The following is a 16,863-nucleotide window of genomic DNA, read 5'->3' on the forward strand; positions in this document are numbered from 1 at the left end:
GTTAAATAAGGAAGCTGTTGACTTTAATATTGTTAGGATGAAGCCATTCTGGATTGTAATATGATTATTATATCTCATTATCTGTCCTCCTTCATGATGTGCTCCTTGCTTATTCTCTCTGTCTTTCACTTCCTAAAGGAGAGTTGGTGTATAAGGCTCAATCTCCAGATGAAGGGGCATTAGTAACAGCTGCACGTAACTTTGGCTTTGTGTTCCGCTCTCGAACACCCGGCACAGTCACCACACAAGAGCTCGGCAAAGCGGCCACATACACGCTCCTCGCCATCCTGGACTTCAATAACATCCGCAAAAGAATGTCTGTTATAGGTAACACAAGCACACACACACGCGCACTCACATTCCTGCATTTTACATAACAAAAATAATTTGACAACCCAGACAGCAACAGTGTCGGCCCAGATCCGGCCCACATCTGGTACGCGTTGAATCTACATGTACCAGATGTGGCCCGGATCTGGGCCGACACTATGTTGCTGTCTGGGTATGTTTGTAAAAAGCACACTATGCAATATATCACAAAAATTAAAGAGCTGCCACATAAAATTATTTTAAAAGGGAAGTTTTGTCAGATTTAACTAACTTTTGAGCCCCTACTATAACTAAGTATGTGCATAAACACTTTATTGTGCAGTTAACTGTGGCAAACTCCAGAGTGTACAGTTTTTAAACATTGTTTAGGCTGTAATGCCAGATGGTTTAGGACTGTGCAAGAATGAAAGAGCCAGTCAAATTCACTTGGGACTGAGAAATCTAGATACAGCATAAATACTGCCCTGCCAAGCATCGTAAATAAGTGGAGCATTTGCGCTAAATTCAATACAGAAAGTGTTGTGCGTGCCATATACGCTTTTACAATGCTGAATTATGGCCCATACGTTTGGTTAAGTGATGCTTACATTGCAACAGGCATTTTATTTTTGTTTGCATATTGTTATTTATGTTCATTTGGTATGTTTACATGGAGAAGTGAGAGATTTATTGAGTGCACTGCAGAATTTTCTCTTAATCAATTTAGTTAATCTATTCTTTTCTTTTTTTTCATAAACAAAGTCCAAAATATCTTTAAAAAAGAAGATATTTTGATTTAAGAATTATAAAACGAATCATATACCTTATTAGATTTTGTTAAAACATGTTATTTGAAAAGAAGATGGGTAGGTTGAGGGTTAGGGGATAGAATATACAGTTTGTACAGTAAAAAAAATAATTATGTGCCATTAAAACATGGAAACCCAATGTGGATGTGTATGTGTGTGTGTGTCTCAGTGAGAAATCCAGAAGGCCGTATTCGTCTGTACTGTAAGGGGGCAGACACTGTGCTTTTCGAGAGACTTCATTCTTGCAACCATGAAATAATGAATATCACTTCAGATCATCTCAACGTGAGTGTTTGCAGTTTTGTATTTGTTTATTTTGTGTTTTCTTGTTCGCTTTGTTACCTTGACTGTTTGTAGCAACTGTCTGCTACTTTCTTTATAAATTAAACAACAGAGCCCTCTTGTGGATATTTTAGTATTGAAAGTCTATAAGTTGCGCTGTTACTAACATTATTATTATTATAGCTATTGTTGTGATTTAGTTATTTGTCTAGCAAACAAACAACATTTGGAATATAAAAATAAAAATAAATGTGTAATTAATAAAATGAGGTTGCAAGTAACAGGGTTGAAAATGTAACCTAATTTAGGCAATCACTAAGTAGGGGTTAGCAGGTTTGGGACCATATGTTTGTTTATAGTATTATAGATGTATATTTCTCGTAATATTTAATATATATACAGTACTGTGCAAAAGTCTTAGGCATGTTAATATCCCCCACCCCCCGTCCCCCCCAAAAAATGGGTTTAAGTCAGTTATTTATATATTTTGCTGTAGTGTGTCAGTAGGAAATATCAGTTTACATTTCCAAACATTCTTTTTGCCATTAATTGTAATAATCCAGTGAGATTTGTGTATGCACAAGGAGTCTGACAACAGCCGGTATGATCTGATCTCACCATCATCGAGTCCGTCTGTGATTACATGAAGAAACAGAAAAAACTGAGACAAACTAAATCCAGAAGAACTGCGGGAACGTCTCCAAGATGCTTGAAGAAACCTTCCTGCAAAGCTACAGTACTGTGAAAAGTACTGGCACTTGTGTTAAAATGCTGTAAAGTGAGAATGCTTTCAAAAATAAAATCACAAATTGAATTTATTTATGATTTAACTTCTATTAAATAATTCAAATCAATATATGGTGTAAAGACCCTTTGCGTTTAAAACAGCTTTTGTCCAGGTACGCTTGCGCATAGTTTTTCAGGGAGCTTTGCAGGAAGGTTTCTTCAAGCATCTTGGATTTATTAATGCCTGTGTGGTGTTATTTTTGTATAAAAATATTTTGTTAGTAGTTATTAATAAAATATAAAGGTTCCATCTCTCCATTGCCAGCTGGGATGTAAAAACTTTGATGCTCAATATCTCAGAACTACCCTAAACGGAGATAGAACCTTATAATTCTAAGCTCACGATATATATATATATATTTAGAAAAAAAAATAAAAAATTCTACAATAAATTGAACATCAATTCAACAGATTACACAATTATTCAAAAGGTTAGGGTCAGTAAGATTTTTTTTTAATACTTTGAAAAGGTCTTTGTGTCCTTGCTGAAAACTTGTACTTTTGAACTTTCTATTCGTCAAAGACTAATAAAAAAAAAAAAAAAACATGTATCACGGTTTCCATAACAATATTTGTTTTCAAACTGTTTTCAACATTGATAATAATAAGAAATGTTTCTTGAGGAACAAATGATCATATTAGAATGATTTCTGAAGGATCATGTGACACTGAAGACTGGAGTAATGATGCTGCAAATTCAGCTTTACCATCACAGGAATAAATTACATAAAGAAAATGGGGAAAAAAACCCACTTATTTTATATTTTAATAATATTCACAATATTGCTATTTTTAACTGTATTTTTGATCAAGTAAATGCAGCCTTGGTGAGCATAAGATCAAGTTTTATCAAAAAACACCAAAAAAATCATATCAACATTTGAAAGGTATTGTGTGTGTGTCAAACTGTTTAAAAAAAGTTTTTAATTGCTGATAATAGTTTATCTAATATATCCAATGGTTTTCACAACAAAACAACATAAAAACATGCATTCACCTTAATTATAAAGTGACATTCATCTTGAGCTGATGTGGGAGGTTTGTGTATGTGTGTTTATGTAGGAGTATGCAGGTGACGGCTTACGGACTCTCGCAGTGGCCTATCGGGATCTGTCTGAGGAGCAGTGGGAGGAGTGGTCAGAGCGTTTCCGTGGTGCTGATAAAGCCACAGACTGCAGGGACGACCGGCTGGCTGCTGCCTATGAGGAGATCGAACAGGACATGATGGTATGGTTGTGTGTCCGATTCCTTTTGTGTTTTGTTTTCCATACTATTTTTTTGGTGATTAATATCAATACTTGTTATAGTTGCTGGGAGCCACGGCTGTAGAAGATAAACTGCAAGAGGGCGTTCCTGAAACCATTGCCATTCTCTCACTGGCAAACATCAAGGTCTGGGTGCTCACTGGAGACAAACAGGGTAAGAACTGTATCGGATTCTAATGTCTTGCGGATTGGCCACAAGTGTTATCATTTACTTGACATAATTACAACTTGAATGAGTCTTTTTCTCCCTTTGTGATAGAGACTGCAGTGAATATTGGTTATTCCTGTAAGATGCTGACGGACGACATGACGGAGATCTTTATTGTAAATGGACACACTGTCCAAAGTGTACGCGAAGAACTGAGGTAAAATGCTGATGTTTGGATGCCCGAACCGTCCATCCATCAATCCATGAAATATGAGAGATGCAATTTTTTCACAGAAGGCTTTTTCATTTTGTCATTCTGTTTTGTTCTGTGTATTTTTTAGGAAAGCAAGAGCACGAATGCTGGAGTCAGCACACACCAGAGATGGAGGGAAGGAAGTTGAAGCTCAGGGATTGGGTGGGGCGTGTGCCTTTGGAAATGGATGTGGAGGTGGTGCTGCTGCTAACTGGATGCCTGATGAGAGAAAATGCCCCCCTCCTCAGGCTCCGCCCTCCTCATTATTGGAGTCAATCAGTGGAGAGTTCGCCCTCGTCATCAGTGGACACAGCTTGGTAGGTGGGAGCCAGGTTCAGGAATGTAGTTGGAAGAAATGAGCCATAAGTGTTTTAGGGTGCCTTTACACGACAACGATGTACTAAAAACGAAAAACTTTTCACATACAGACATTGTCAAAACATTGTTCCCGTTCACAAGAATCCATGAAAACTACTAAAAACGCTGTATTCTGATGCCAGGCCAGTAGTTGGCGATGTCACTTTGTGAAGAAACACTACAGGCCTATACATGTGTATTACTGATATACACATGCACATGACGTCACCGTTTTCACAAATTAGCGTTTTTGTAGTTTACACAGAGATGATAATGGTATCGTTTTCAAAAAAAAAAAGCACATTGAAAGCTATTTTCAAAAGTTTGCGTTTTCAGGCCATCCAAAACACAGTTTTCGTATAAATGAACAGCCAAAACAAATAAAAGGTTTTCTGTTTTTAGTTCCTTTGTCGTGTAAATACCCCCTTGAACAGGAGATTCATGTTCTTCAGTTTACTTAAAGGGTTATGAGTTCAGTTAGGTTTAGTCCAGTGTTAGTATTAACTGTGAGGATTAAGTGTCATTTTAGTACTTCAACAGGTCACACTTTAGATTAGGGTCCAGTTCTCACTATTAACTATGACTTTTGCCTCACTAAACTCCTAATTACTGCTTCTTAATTGTAAGTAAGGTAGTTGTTAAGTTTAGGTATTGGGTAAGATTAAGGGATGTAGAATATGGTCATCCAGAATACGGCATTTATATGTGTTTTTGAAGTACTAATAAACAGCCAATATCCTAGTAATTTATAGCAAAATTTCACATTTTTGTTCTAACATTTTTAAGTTTAAGTTTTTCATCTAATATTTATGTTTTATTTTAGTATTTTAATAAAAAAACATCTTAATAGTTTTAGTTAACAAAACTGCTTTAATTCAGAAAGAATATTAATGATCCCATTTTTAAAAATCAAATAAATGGTATTTATTTTAGTTCAGATAGAAGAGATATGGTCCTAGCTGATTCAAGCTGGTGTTTTACTGGTTTAGCTGGACCAGCAAACCAGCTTTGGCTGTTTTAAGGAATTTTTTTCAACAAATATTTCCCTGTCTTTCTGGGTCAGGCTCATGCATTGGAAGCTGATATGGAGCGTGAGTTTTTGGAGACGGCGTGTGCTTGTCGAGCAGTGATCTGCTGCAGAGTGACTCCTCTTCAGAAAGCTCTGGTGGTGGAGCTGGTTAAACGGCATAAGAAGGCTGTCACACTCGCTATCGGAGATGGAGCCAATGATGTCAGCATGATAAAGAGTAAGAGAAAAGAGATGCAAGCAGGCATGTTCAGCACTTGTAGTCTTCGTCAGGCCACTGACTCTTTCTTTCTGACAGCTGATTTCTTTTTGATGTGAAAATATTAGGGTTCTCCGAGTCAAATTAAGGCTATAAATAACAAATATTCTGTATACATTACAAATCAATGTCGAAATAGTTACTGCAACTGTCAAAATCAGAATCTCAATAATATAATGTAATTATTATTCTGTAATTATTTTAAATACACTACCGTTCAAATGTTTGAGGTCTGTAAGATTCTTTAAATCTTTTGAAAGAAGTTCAGCTCACCAAGGCTGCTTTTTTAATCAAAAACAGTAATATTATGTCAAATAATTTGATTTTAAAATAATTATTTTCTATTTTAATACAATTTAAAATGTAATTTATTCCTGTGATAGCAAAGCTGAAACTTCAGCATCATGTCACATGATCCTTCAGAAATCATTCATATATGCTGAATTGCTGCTCAAGAAACATTTCATAGTATTATCAGTATTGAAAACAGTAGTGCTGCGTAATATTTTTGTGGAAACCATGATACATTTTTTTCAGAATTAATTGATGACTAGAAAGAACAGCATTTATTTCAAATAGAAATAAAAATATTGACTGTCATTTTTGATCAATTTATTGCCTCCTTGCTGAACAAAAGTATACATTTTCTTTAAAACAAATCTTACTGACCTCAAACTTTAGAACTGTAGTGTATTATTGCAATATAATGAGTATCAGTATAAATTTGAGCTTGAGTTTATTTTGAAAATAATTTGCATAAATAATGAAAAAAAAAAAAGATTTATTTTTTAATTGCATTCACTTAGGCTCATACATGATGTGCATTACAGGTAAAGTACAGTGTATGTTTTAAACCACATAATCTCATCTTGTGGTTATTTTTGTAACCATGAGAGTATGGTTTCTAATTTAAGATTTTTAATAAGGAACAAACCGGTCAAGAAAAACACATTTTTAATGTGTTTGAGTTCCTTTTTTTAGATTATGCAAAGGTGCCCCAGAGAAACCAAATTAGTGATGTTCATTCTTTCGTTTAGTATGTTGTTGTCGTATGTGGTTGTTACTTCCCTCGACTGAGCAAAAACATCTCCGAACTCTGTCCTTGGGCTCTCACGGTGTCACAACTATATTTCAAAAGGCTGCTGTGAACATGGATAACGAGATGTGGAGGATGTGGTTTATGTCTAAATCTTTTTACACCATCCTGTGCTGTCCCTACTCAATAACATGTACACACGCACAGACACGTTCTTGCAATGTTTCATCTTCTGTTTGTTTGATTCTGTTGGGTGTGTTGTGTTCAGGGGATTCTGCTGGTGTGTAGCGGTCAAGTGTCAATGAAAAAGATTTGTTCTTCACACTAGTGCCATTGTCAATCAGTCTTTTGATGAATGTTCCCTGCAGTTTTAATGTTATTTAGACTGATTCACATCACTTGGGACTGTCCCAAATCTATGTTTTTTGTAAAATTGAGATTCAGGTAGTGTATATATTAGTGTTTATTTGCCTTAACCCAACATTTGGAGTGTTACTTGAACCTGACCATCAGAGAGCTGATATACCCAAGAGCAGGGGTTTTCAAACTGGTCTCCAGGGACCCTTAGGGGATCTCAAGTGGGCGGAAACATGGAAGAGGGAAATTATTTGTAGGGGTGTCAGAATTAACATTGTAACTTGAGATATTCAGTATGTTTTTAGCCATCATTGTTTCACTCATTTAACAAATAAGATAATAGCCTATTACTGATTTGAAATGCTGGTTGGTTAGAATCAATCATAATGTGATTGAATTGGATATTTATACATAAAAGTCTCCATTTCTTAAAATGGAAGATTAGTGCCTGGTTTCATAGACAAGGCTTGAATCTAGTCCCAGACTAAAATGCATGTTTGAGCTGTTTTAACTGAAAGCAACTTGCATATCTTAAAATATATCAGTGTCATTGTTTTGTCTCAAGATGCACACAAGTCTTTTTTTTTTTTTCTAAGGCACGTTTATAAAATCTACTTAAAGGTCTTAATTGAACTAAGGCCTAATCCAAGCTTTGACTGTGAAACAAGGCTTAAATGTTTAAAATAATAGTATTTAGGATGTTTGAAGTACAATTTAACAGTTTAGCAATGTTAATTAAATACAGTTTAACAATTAATACAGTAATAAAACTATTAAATATTAAGTAACACTTGAAAACATTGTACAGTATATTAACTGAAACTAACTGACATATTAAACTAACTTGATATTTATTAATTAATTTACTCAAGAAGAGTTTGCTTTTAGCTGATTACTTACTTAACTGCAGTTTTCCCTTTAAATTTGCTTTCCAAAAATAAGTTTTCAAATATTTTTTAAAGTACATTGAACTTACAGTATATGTATGTATGTACTGTATGTATATTGCTGCCTTTCTACTTAAGGAAGGGTGTTTTCTGTAAGAGGTTTATATTGAAATCAGGGTTATATTGAACCCCCGAATTACCAGCTAAATCCAACTGCAAACCCCTCAAGTAAGATCAAATCTAAAATTGAACGGCATTATCTGAACTTGTCTTTTTTTCTCCTTCTGTAGCGGCTCACATTGGCGTGGGCATCAGCGGTCAGGAGGGGATCCAGGCCGTCCTGGCATCCGATTACTCATTTTCCCAGTTCCGTTTCCTGCAACGACTTTTGCTGGTACACGGACGGTGGTCCTATCTGCGCATGTGCCGTTTTCTCTGCTACTTCTTCTACAAGAACTTTGCCTTCACTATGGTGCACTTCTGGTTCGGGTTCTTCTGTGGGTTCTCAGCACAGGTGAGAGATTCATTCTGAGGCTCATTTATGAGGTGATGTCATGACCTCTGTTTACTATGTTTTCTTTGATTTAGACTGTCTATGACCAATACTTCATCACTCTCTACAATATCGTATACACATCCCTGCCGGTGTTAGCCATGGGCATCTTCGATCAGGTAAGAAAAAGAAAACGTATATAAAATACTCATCTTTGTTTGCATTTGATAAGAAACTCACTTCCACCTCAAACTTTGTCTAATTCAGGATGTTCCTGAACAGAGGAGTTTAGAGTATCCAAAGCTGTATGAGCCGGGCCAGTTGAACTTGCTGTTTAACAAACGAGAGTTCTTTATCTGTATCGCACAAGGAATCTACACTTCCGTGGTTCTGTTCTTCATTCCGTACGGCGTTCTCTCTTACGCCACACAGAGCAATGGAGTCCCTCTGGCAGACTACCAAACTTTTGCAGTAACTACTGCAACGGCCCTTGTCATCGTTGTCAGCGTCCAAGTGAGTCCATGTGGTAAAGTTGTTTAAGATTCAACATCCACACCCAAGTAGTGCTTCTGAATGTATATCTGGTTAGCAGTTCTCATTTTGTTATTGTTTGTTTAAGGCTGTGTGCTGTGACGATACATTTTGTAACTATTTTGAATGGCTCAAGCTTTTTGTTACTTCTTTATAGATTGCTCTGGACACTGGTTATTGGACTGCTATAAATCACTTCTTTATATGGGGCTCTTTGGGTACCTACTTCTCTATCCTCTTCGCTATGCACTCCAGTGTCCTGTTCAGCATCTTCCCCAAGCAGTTCCATTTCCTTGGTGAGTCAGCACTCTTTGGGCCAACAGAAATCTTGAACAGAAACCCACATTTGATAACGTCTATACAGTATGTGTCACATGTACAACTTATCAGCGAATACATCTGGAAATGCAGATAGCACTGACTCTATATTCATTACTCTTATACAGAAAGAACTGTTTATGGATACACTACCATACAAGTTTGTGGTCATTAAGATTTTTTTGTTGTTGTTGAAAAAAAATTATATTTTTGTTCTGCAAGAACACATTAGTGATAATTAATTTAATTATTAATACATTTGTTAAAAATCTAAATACTGTTCTTTTGAAGAATCCTGAAAAAAAGTATCATAGTTCCCACAAAAATATTTAGCTGCTTTCAATATTGTTTATAATTAAACATGTTTCTTGAGCACCAAATCAGCAAATTAGAATGATTTCTGAAGGATCATATGACACTGGAGTAATGATGATGCTGGAAACTCCAAATTTATTTAAAAATATCCCTGTATTTTTACTTTATTTTTGATTAAATAAATGCAGTCTTGTAAGTATAAGATACTTTTGAACAATAGTATAGCACAATAAAACTATGTTAAAGAAATAGTTTTCCTAAAAAATTAACATGTAAACATACATTTAAAAAAATAATATATTAATTAAAATTAATAAATAAATAAAAAAAATTAATAATAAAATTAATATACAATGAAAAGTAAATATACAAAAAATATATTGTCTTTAAAATACCCATGGATTTTTAATTGTGTGATTTATAAACTATATATTGTTTGTATTTTTATCTTGTTCAAAATGTGTGTGTGTGCATTTGATGTAAATATTTGTTGCTTATTTTGTGTTTGTGTGCATACCATGTGTTAATCTACCACAGGAAGTGCCCACAACACACTCGTACAGCCAGTGGTTTGGTTAACTATTGCTCTGGCTACCATCATCTGCATTGCTCCAGTGCTTGCGTTCCGCTTTCTCAAACTGGATCTTAAACCTCAGCTCTCAGATACCGTAAGTATGCGTGTGAGACTAGTTTGTCTGGCCTAAATCTTAGGACATCTTTGAATTTGTTTTTTTGTTTCCACATTTTATGTTTATATTCAACCAAACATTCATTATTAGTATATCACAACAAATATCTGCCTTACACAATACTTAAAAGGATTATATATAATAAACATTCTCAATTTTCTATATGATCATTGAGTAAATCCCTAGTGAATTGTTTTGACTGTTTTTTTTTGCATGTGGTTATTTGCATTGGTGTTAGTGTGAGTGAAATAGTGTTTATTTTATGTTAATATTAATATAGAAATATATGTTAGTAATTATTATGGACATAATCTTGTTATTTAATGTTAATAATATCAGTATTACTTTATATACATATTATATCTATTTGCATAAACACAAATATAAAGGTTAAATCTAAAGAATAAAAAACAGTTTGTTAGATAACAAAACTTCTGGTTGTTGGATTGTTATGATTGGTTGACTATTGTATTTTCTGATTCATAGCATAGATCATATTTGTTTCACATCAGTAGGTTTGACATTTTGTAGTTTCTGGTTATCCCCTACACTCATCCTCGCCCCTTGTTACAATCTCACTCTCTTTCTGCAGGTGCGCTACACTCAACTTGTGCTGCAGAAAAAGCGGAAGCCTGGTGGGCGTGCGGGTCGCGGAGTGGGCGGTTCAGGAGTAGCCAGTGGCAGTGCTCTTGGTCGCTTGGGGAGAGGTGGATCTCGACGCTCCGGTTATGCGTTTGCGCATCAGGAGGGCTTTGGCGAGCTGATCACTTCGGGAAAAAATATGCGGCTGAGTTCGCTGGGTCTCGCTTCTTTCGCTTCCCGCCACAGCAGCAGTTGGATCGATACCCTTCGTAGGAAAAAACACACAAACAGCCCTGGTGTGCAGAACACCCCGCCCACCGGAGATGACAGCGCCGCCTCCTCTCAAGCCTCACCCTTTTCCACAGTAAATGGTCGTCAGGACACAGTGGCAGGCGAAGCAGGGCAGCAATTCAATGAACCCGTCCTCACTCACAGCCCTGATGATATCGCTCTCAGCGTGCTCAGGTGTGCAGACAGAGAGATGGGAGGATGTAGTACTGGAACAGTGCAGGTAAATATACATCCTAAAACAAGTTCAAGCACAAACTGTATACAGATACACCACATGCAGGCCAACATACACAAATATAGGACATTATTCAACACGGGACAGAAGGTTGATTCGTTAGGCACGCCTGACATTTTGTGGATTGACAAAAAAAGTAAATTTCCCCAAGGAGAAAACAGCAGGAAACAGAACTATTAAAACCACTTTCATTTCTCACTTTTTGCACACAGTAGTAGTCTTAGCTATAACTGTCATGAGTTCCTCAATAATTTGGTAAGTTTGGGGTCAGTAAAACATTTTGTTTCAAATAAATTAATACTAGTTTTATTCAGCAAGGACGCATGACATTGATCAAAAGTGACAGTAAAGACTTTTGCATTGTTACAAAAATATTCTATTTAAAAGAAGTGTTGCACTTTTGAACTTTCTATTCATCTAATAATACCGAAAAAATGTATCATAACATATTAAGCAGCACAACATTGATAATAATAAGATCTGTGAGCACCAAATAAACATTGAAATGATCATTTTGACACTGAAGACTGGAGTAAAGATGCTGAAAATTCTGCTTTGCTATAACAGGAATAAATTACATTTTAAAATATATTAAAATATAAAAATTGTTATTTTAAATTGTAATGATATTTCACAATATTGCTATTTTAAAAATAAATTCAGCCTTGTTGAGAATAACAGACTTCTTTTAAAAACATTCAAAAATCTTACCGAACCCAAATTTTAGAGTGTGTGTGTATTACAAAAGATTATTAATACACAATATACAAATTATTAACTTTAATAGGCCTGTGGTGTAGACTATGTAAATGCTCATTTAAAATCTGAAAGCCTAGCTGTTTTGGATTTTCCACTTCTTTTTTTCCTCTCTTTACTTTGCAATGCTTGTTCTTTGGACATATATCTCACACTGTGGAAGAATTTCTTTAAATTCTCTTCTAAAAATATTTAGCTTGACTATGAGAGATGGGACCAAGCAGCTGTTGACACGCCATGTACATGGTTGTGGTTGCAAAGGGGAGATTTAAGAGCCAAATAAATTTGCTGAATGATTTCTGAAATAGCACACAACACTATTTAATTAGTATTAAGTTATTGTGATGTCCCTGATCCATTGTTTTAGGTAGGAAGGTATACAGTTTTAGTAAGTAGCTTCAGTTAATTAATAGTAATGTGATTCCAGATAAAAAACAGATACGCTTTCCTTTCAATAACATAATAAACACACAACAAAAATGACTGGTGAGAAAACAACAGTTAAGAAAGCATCTGATCATAGTGATGTGGATGTTTACACAAGCTCTGCAATTCGGCACTCCAGTCTCGATGGACTGAAGAAATGAACATACTGTAGATCAGGGTTCACCAATCTCGGTCCTGGAGGGCCGCTGTCCTGCAGAGTTTAGCTCCAACCAGCTCCAACACACCTGTTTGAAAGTTTCTAGTATGCCTAGTGAGACTTGATTAGCTGGTTCAGGTGTGTTTAATTGGGGTTGGAGCTAAACTCTGCAGGACAGCGGCCCTCCAGGACCGAGATTGGTGAACCCTGCTGTAGATATTAAATTTGTATCCACACGAATTGTAATTTCTTCTGTTCAGTTCATCGAAGTCATACATGAGTAAACACTTGAACACACTGAAGAGCTTCTTTATAGTAGAGAATTAAAAAAATGGAAAAAAAAAAGTCCCTGAGCCCACCTACCTATTGCGTAATTGGCTTGGACCATAGTAGTTTAAAGGTGCTTACTAGCCGGAGCAAACTTTTCCAGGAAGTTTGCTTTGGCAAGCTGTTTCGACCTCCCAAAACGAACTTCATTTTGGCCTGAATGTTTTTTAATTGACGTCACATCAGTTCGTTCTTTGATTTAGCTTGAAGTATATCAGGGCCTCAAGAGGCACATTTACTCTAGTGCATTTTATGTAGGTAATATGGTCATTTGTTTAGTATTTTTTTATTAATCCTCTTATTGATTCTTTCTTCTAGGAAGCACCGTTTGTGTGGAAGGGTTCTGGAGCTCGTATCAGTGGTGCAAGCAGCCCTGGACCTCCTCCCATTGCAGAAGAAACTTCCAGTGGCGAGTGATAGATAGACAATACCAACTGGAATCCTTCATGTGAATGCTCATGTTTCTGTCTGAGGACATGACCAGAGAAGACAGCGCCCCAGACAGTTTAGGAGTAAACACGCTTAAAACACACATGGAAATGGATGCAGATTTAGTAGACAAACTGTGTATGTATACAGACAGCACAAAGAGTTTCACCCCTCGCATTTCCTGTATTGTTCCCATTCTCAGATTTCCTGTCAGTGAGAAGGACAAATTTGGTGTTATTTGAGCTGTTTACGACTGAGTTTTTCATTCTAGCCAAGTTATCAGACAACAAACCGCTAAATAACATTGCCAAGGCTGATATTACATCACACCTGACTACCAGCTATAGCTGATATCAGTTGTTTAACTAAATACATATTATGTTGCACTCAAATACACTTTTCGATTAATTATTTTTAATTTGGAGACCAAAAAAAAGCTCCCAATTTTTTGCATTAAAACGTTTCTCTCAATATCTTAGCTTAAATACTTATCACAATATATTAATACATTACACACAGGGCTTGACATTAACACCCGCCAATCCGCCAAATGGTGGATTTCAGTGTCGTCTAACAGTCACTCCCATTATCCACTTTGGTGGGTTGAATTTTATAGGCCTATATAAATATTTTTTTTTTTCAATTGTAGACTTTTAAAAAGGCATCTGAAATAAACTAAGCGCATTGTAGTGTTGTCAATAATATACATTTTTCAATACATATCGATACTGAAATACCTGAAACGCTTCCAGTACTCATTTTCCGCAGAATAGATACTCAATACCTTTCTCAATGCGCTTTCTCGCTCTCTCATGATCTCTTTGACTGCGAGTTGACACAAATCCGCTTCTGCTCACTCGTTTCATTTGCTCCAGATGAATAGTGTTGCTGTTCTTTGTGGGATTGCACATAATTTTACTAATTCTCGCAGATTTTGTTCTCACACCCAAAGTCCGCGCACATAAAGCCGCCTCTCAGTACTAAATTGAGTCCTTTTTCTCTGCTTATTGTGCTTAAACAGTCAAATACACACAAACTAATGTCAAAATGCCAGTCTTGGCGAGTATTCACGTGAACGCAGTCAGTTATGTTTTAAGTGAACGTAAACAGTTGAGAAAGAAAACGCATGTGTAACAGTATAAGTGCGTCAGGTCTTAAAGGGGTGGTTCAGGATTTTGGACATCGGACCTCATTTCCAAGTTAGCCTGGGTGTTATTTATCAGTGGAGACAGTTTTCAAAAATGTTCACCGGTTTTACCCACTCCACAGTACACCAAAAGCAAATAAATTATAACGCCAGACTATCGATGTAAATGTCTGTTGAGGGAATAATGTTAGAAATCAAACTACTCTTGCATCTCAATGATCGCATTACATTTACAGGAACTAGTTTCTCAGCAGCGGCGGAATTTTACTTTGCTCCGGTTAGTACTACGCTGAAAAGTAAACACAGAACAGAAGCGCACTACAGTCGGGACTTCTAGCTAGCTAGTAGTAGTCTCGGTTGCCTAGGTAACTTAATATCAGTCCGCCGCTGCTGTAGACTGTGCTAATAAATACAGCGAACAAAGTATAACTATTGCAATGCGATGAAAGGGTAGTTTGATTTCTAACATTATTCCCTCAACAGACATTTACATCGATAGTCTGGCGTTATAATTTATTTGCTTTTGGTGTACTGTGGAGTGGGTAAAACTGTTTTAATGGCAGGCTAGCAGTTACCGTTGACCCGCGCTAGCCTAGCACCGGCGAACTATACAACTGGAAGGTCTGGGTGAAAATTTTTGAAAACTGTCTCCACTGATAAATAACACCTAGGCTAACATGGAAATGAGGTCCGATGTCCAAAATCCTGAACCACCCATTTAAAGTTACAGCAGCCTAATATACCTCCCACCAAATTATGAGATAATATTAAAGATGTCTATATAGCAGTTTTTCCCCATGGTAACAATGTCAAAATTGTGGCCGGTGAAAATGCTGAGTGGCTGGTAACTTAGGAAAACCACTAGCCACAGTGGCCGGTAAGCAAAAAAAAGTTATTGTCAAGCCCTGATTACACATAACAGTTTCAAGTAATGATTATTCAAGTATTACTGATAACTAAATGGCCTGCAGCTATATCTGGTTTAAGATTTTTGTGTTCAAATTGAGTAGTTCTGTATCTTTTTCATTTGAAATCTCAGTCAGTTCAAGGATTGTTTTTATCTCTATATATTAAGGGTGGTTTATCTTTTCTTCCGCTTTTTTATCTCACAGTGACTTTCTTTCTTATGGTCTCATACTGTTTGGACAATTTTGTCAGCATATTGTTTTGCTGAGTCAAATACTTCAGCTTTTTGTCTGTTTGTTGCTCAGAGATTAGTAAATCTGCAGATTTTCTGTTTTTCCCCACTGCTGAAAATAGCACTAAGATGTGTGCGGTTCTGTGTGATAAAACGCTACAGTTCTCAGTGAGAACGTGACTCTGCTGGATGAACCCGTTCTTCCTCATCCATGTCTTTGCACCATATTGGTGCTTCAACCCTGACTACTTGACTAGAAGTCCAATTCAACCCCAAACTCTGCTCTGCTGGACCCTTGAAGGTCTAGCCATTTGCCCAACGGTGGTGCATTGATCCAGTGGACTGTGATAACAAGTGTGATTGGACTTTTTTTTTTAAGTTGTATTAAAATAATTAACTTAAGAGTTACCAAATGGAATCCACCTTGACCATTCTGGTCTAAATGTGGCCTTTACCAGTATTTGAATTTAGGTAATAAGAATGTAAACGCAATGGTGTGTGTGTTTTATTATGAGATAGACCAAGAAAGTTGATAAAGATGTTTGAAAAGTTAATAAGCTCCATACTTGTCCTGTTCCCTGTAGAAGTTAGACCTAGCTCTCATACTGTTAAATGGGTAACAATTATATGCCTTAAAAACTAAATGTGTGAGTGTTCATTTTTTAAAATGTATATCTCTTTCTATATCCACACAGTAAAGTATTTACATATAATTGCAATTATAGGTTACAGGTCAACTCAGAATCTAGTAGTCTCTTTCAGTGTCTGTTAGCCAAATTAATGGAATGGTCCATATGACCTGTGAAGTAAACAGTAGATTACCCTGCTGTTGTGAATGACCCTAGTGAAAAATGGAATTTAGATTGATTAAATTATTTTAATCAAGTGAAAAAAAACTTTGTCTAACTACGTTTAATTGATAAATAATTTCTAATGGAATAGTTCACCAAAAAAAAAAATAGAATTGTCATAATTTGCTCACCATAGTTCCAAACTATGACTTTCAATTTAAAGTGTCCTGAATTGCACTGCTCACTTTTTTCCATGCAATGAATGTGAACTGAAGATGTAAAAAGGACACAACACCATTAAAGTAGACCGTGTGATGTGTGGTAGTGATGCCCGTTTTGTGAACGATTTGTTCTTTTGAGTCGAATCTTTTAAATGAATCAATTCATACGGTTCACAAGACTGTTGTTTGAATGATTCAGTCACGAATTGGGCTGATTCGTTTCTAGAGTTCATCTTATTATT

The 16,863-nt window shown here is 36.1% G+C and overlaps 1 protein-coding gene across 1 annotated transcript in view; it reads left to right on the forward strand.

Annotated features, from left to right (window-relative positions):
- Nucleotides 1-16,250, forward strand: part of atp8b2 (ATPase phospholipid transporting 8B2) — a 44,759-nt gene extending 28,509 nt beyond the window's left edge. The window contains exons 16-30 of the mRNA XM_079895250.1: nt 139-327; nt 1,288-1,403; nt 3,249-3,413; nt 3,494-3,605; nt 3,711-3,816; nt 3,941-4,169; nt 5,273-5,456; nt 8,066-8,289; nt 8,364-8,447; nt 8,536-8,781; nt 8,957-9,095; nt 9,970-10,100; nt 10,714-11,214; nt 13,214-14,275; nt 15,160-16,250. Of these exons, the coding sequence (XP_079751376.1) occupies nt 139-327; nt 1,288-1,403; nt 3,249-3,413; nt 3,494-3,605; nt 3,711-3,816; nt 3,941-4,169; nt 5,273-5,456; nt 8,066-8,289; nt 8,364-8,447; nt 8,536-8,781; nt 8,957-9,095; nt 9,970-10,100; nt 10,714-11,214; nt 13,214-13,312 (2,525 nt within the window). The 3' untranslated portion in view covers nt 13,313-14,275; nt 15,160-16,250. The remainder of the gene's footprint in view (nt 1-138; nt 328-1,287; nt 1,404-3,248; nt 3,414-3,493; nt 3,606-3,710; nt 3,817-3,940; nt 4,170-5,272; nt 5,457-8,065; nt 8,290-8,363; nt 8,448-8,535; nt 8,782-8,956; nt 9,096-9,969; nt 10,101-10,713; nt 11,215-13,213; nt 14,276-15,159) is intronic.
- Nucleotides 16,251-16,863: the final 613 nt, after the last annotated feature.

Source organism: Squalius cephalus (genome assembly GCF_949319135.1).
Source record: "Squalius cephalus genome assembly, chromosome: 15".
NCBI classification, from domain to species: Eukaryota; Metazoa; Chordata; class Actinopteri; order Cypriniformes; family Leuciscidae; genus Squalius; species Squalius cephalus.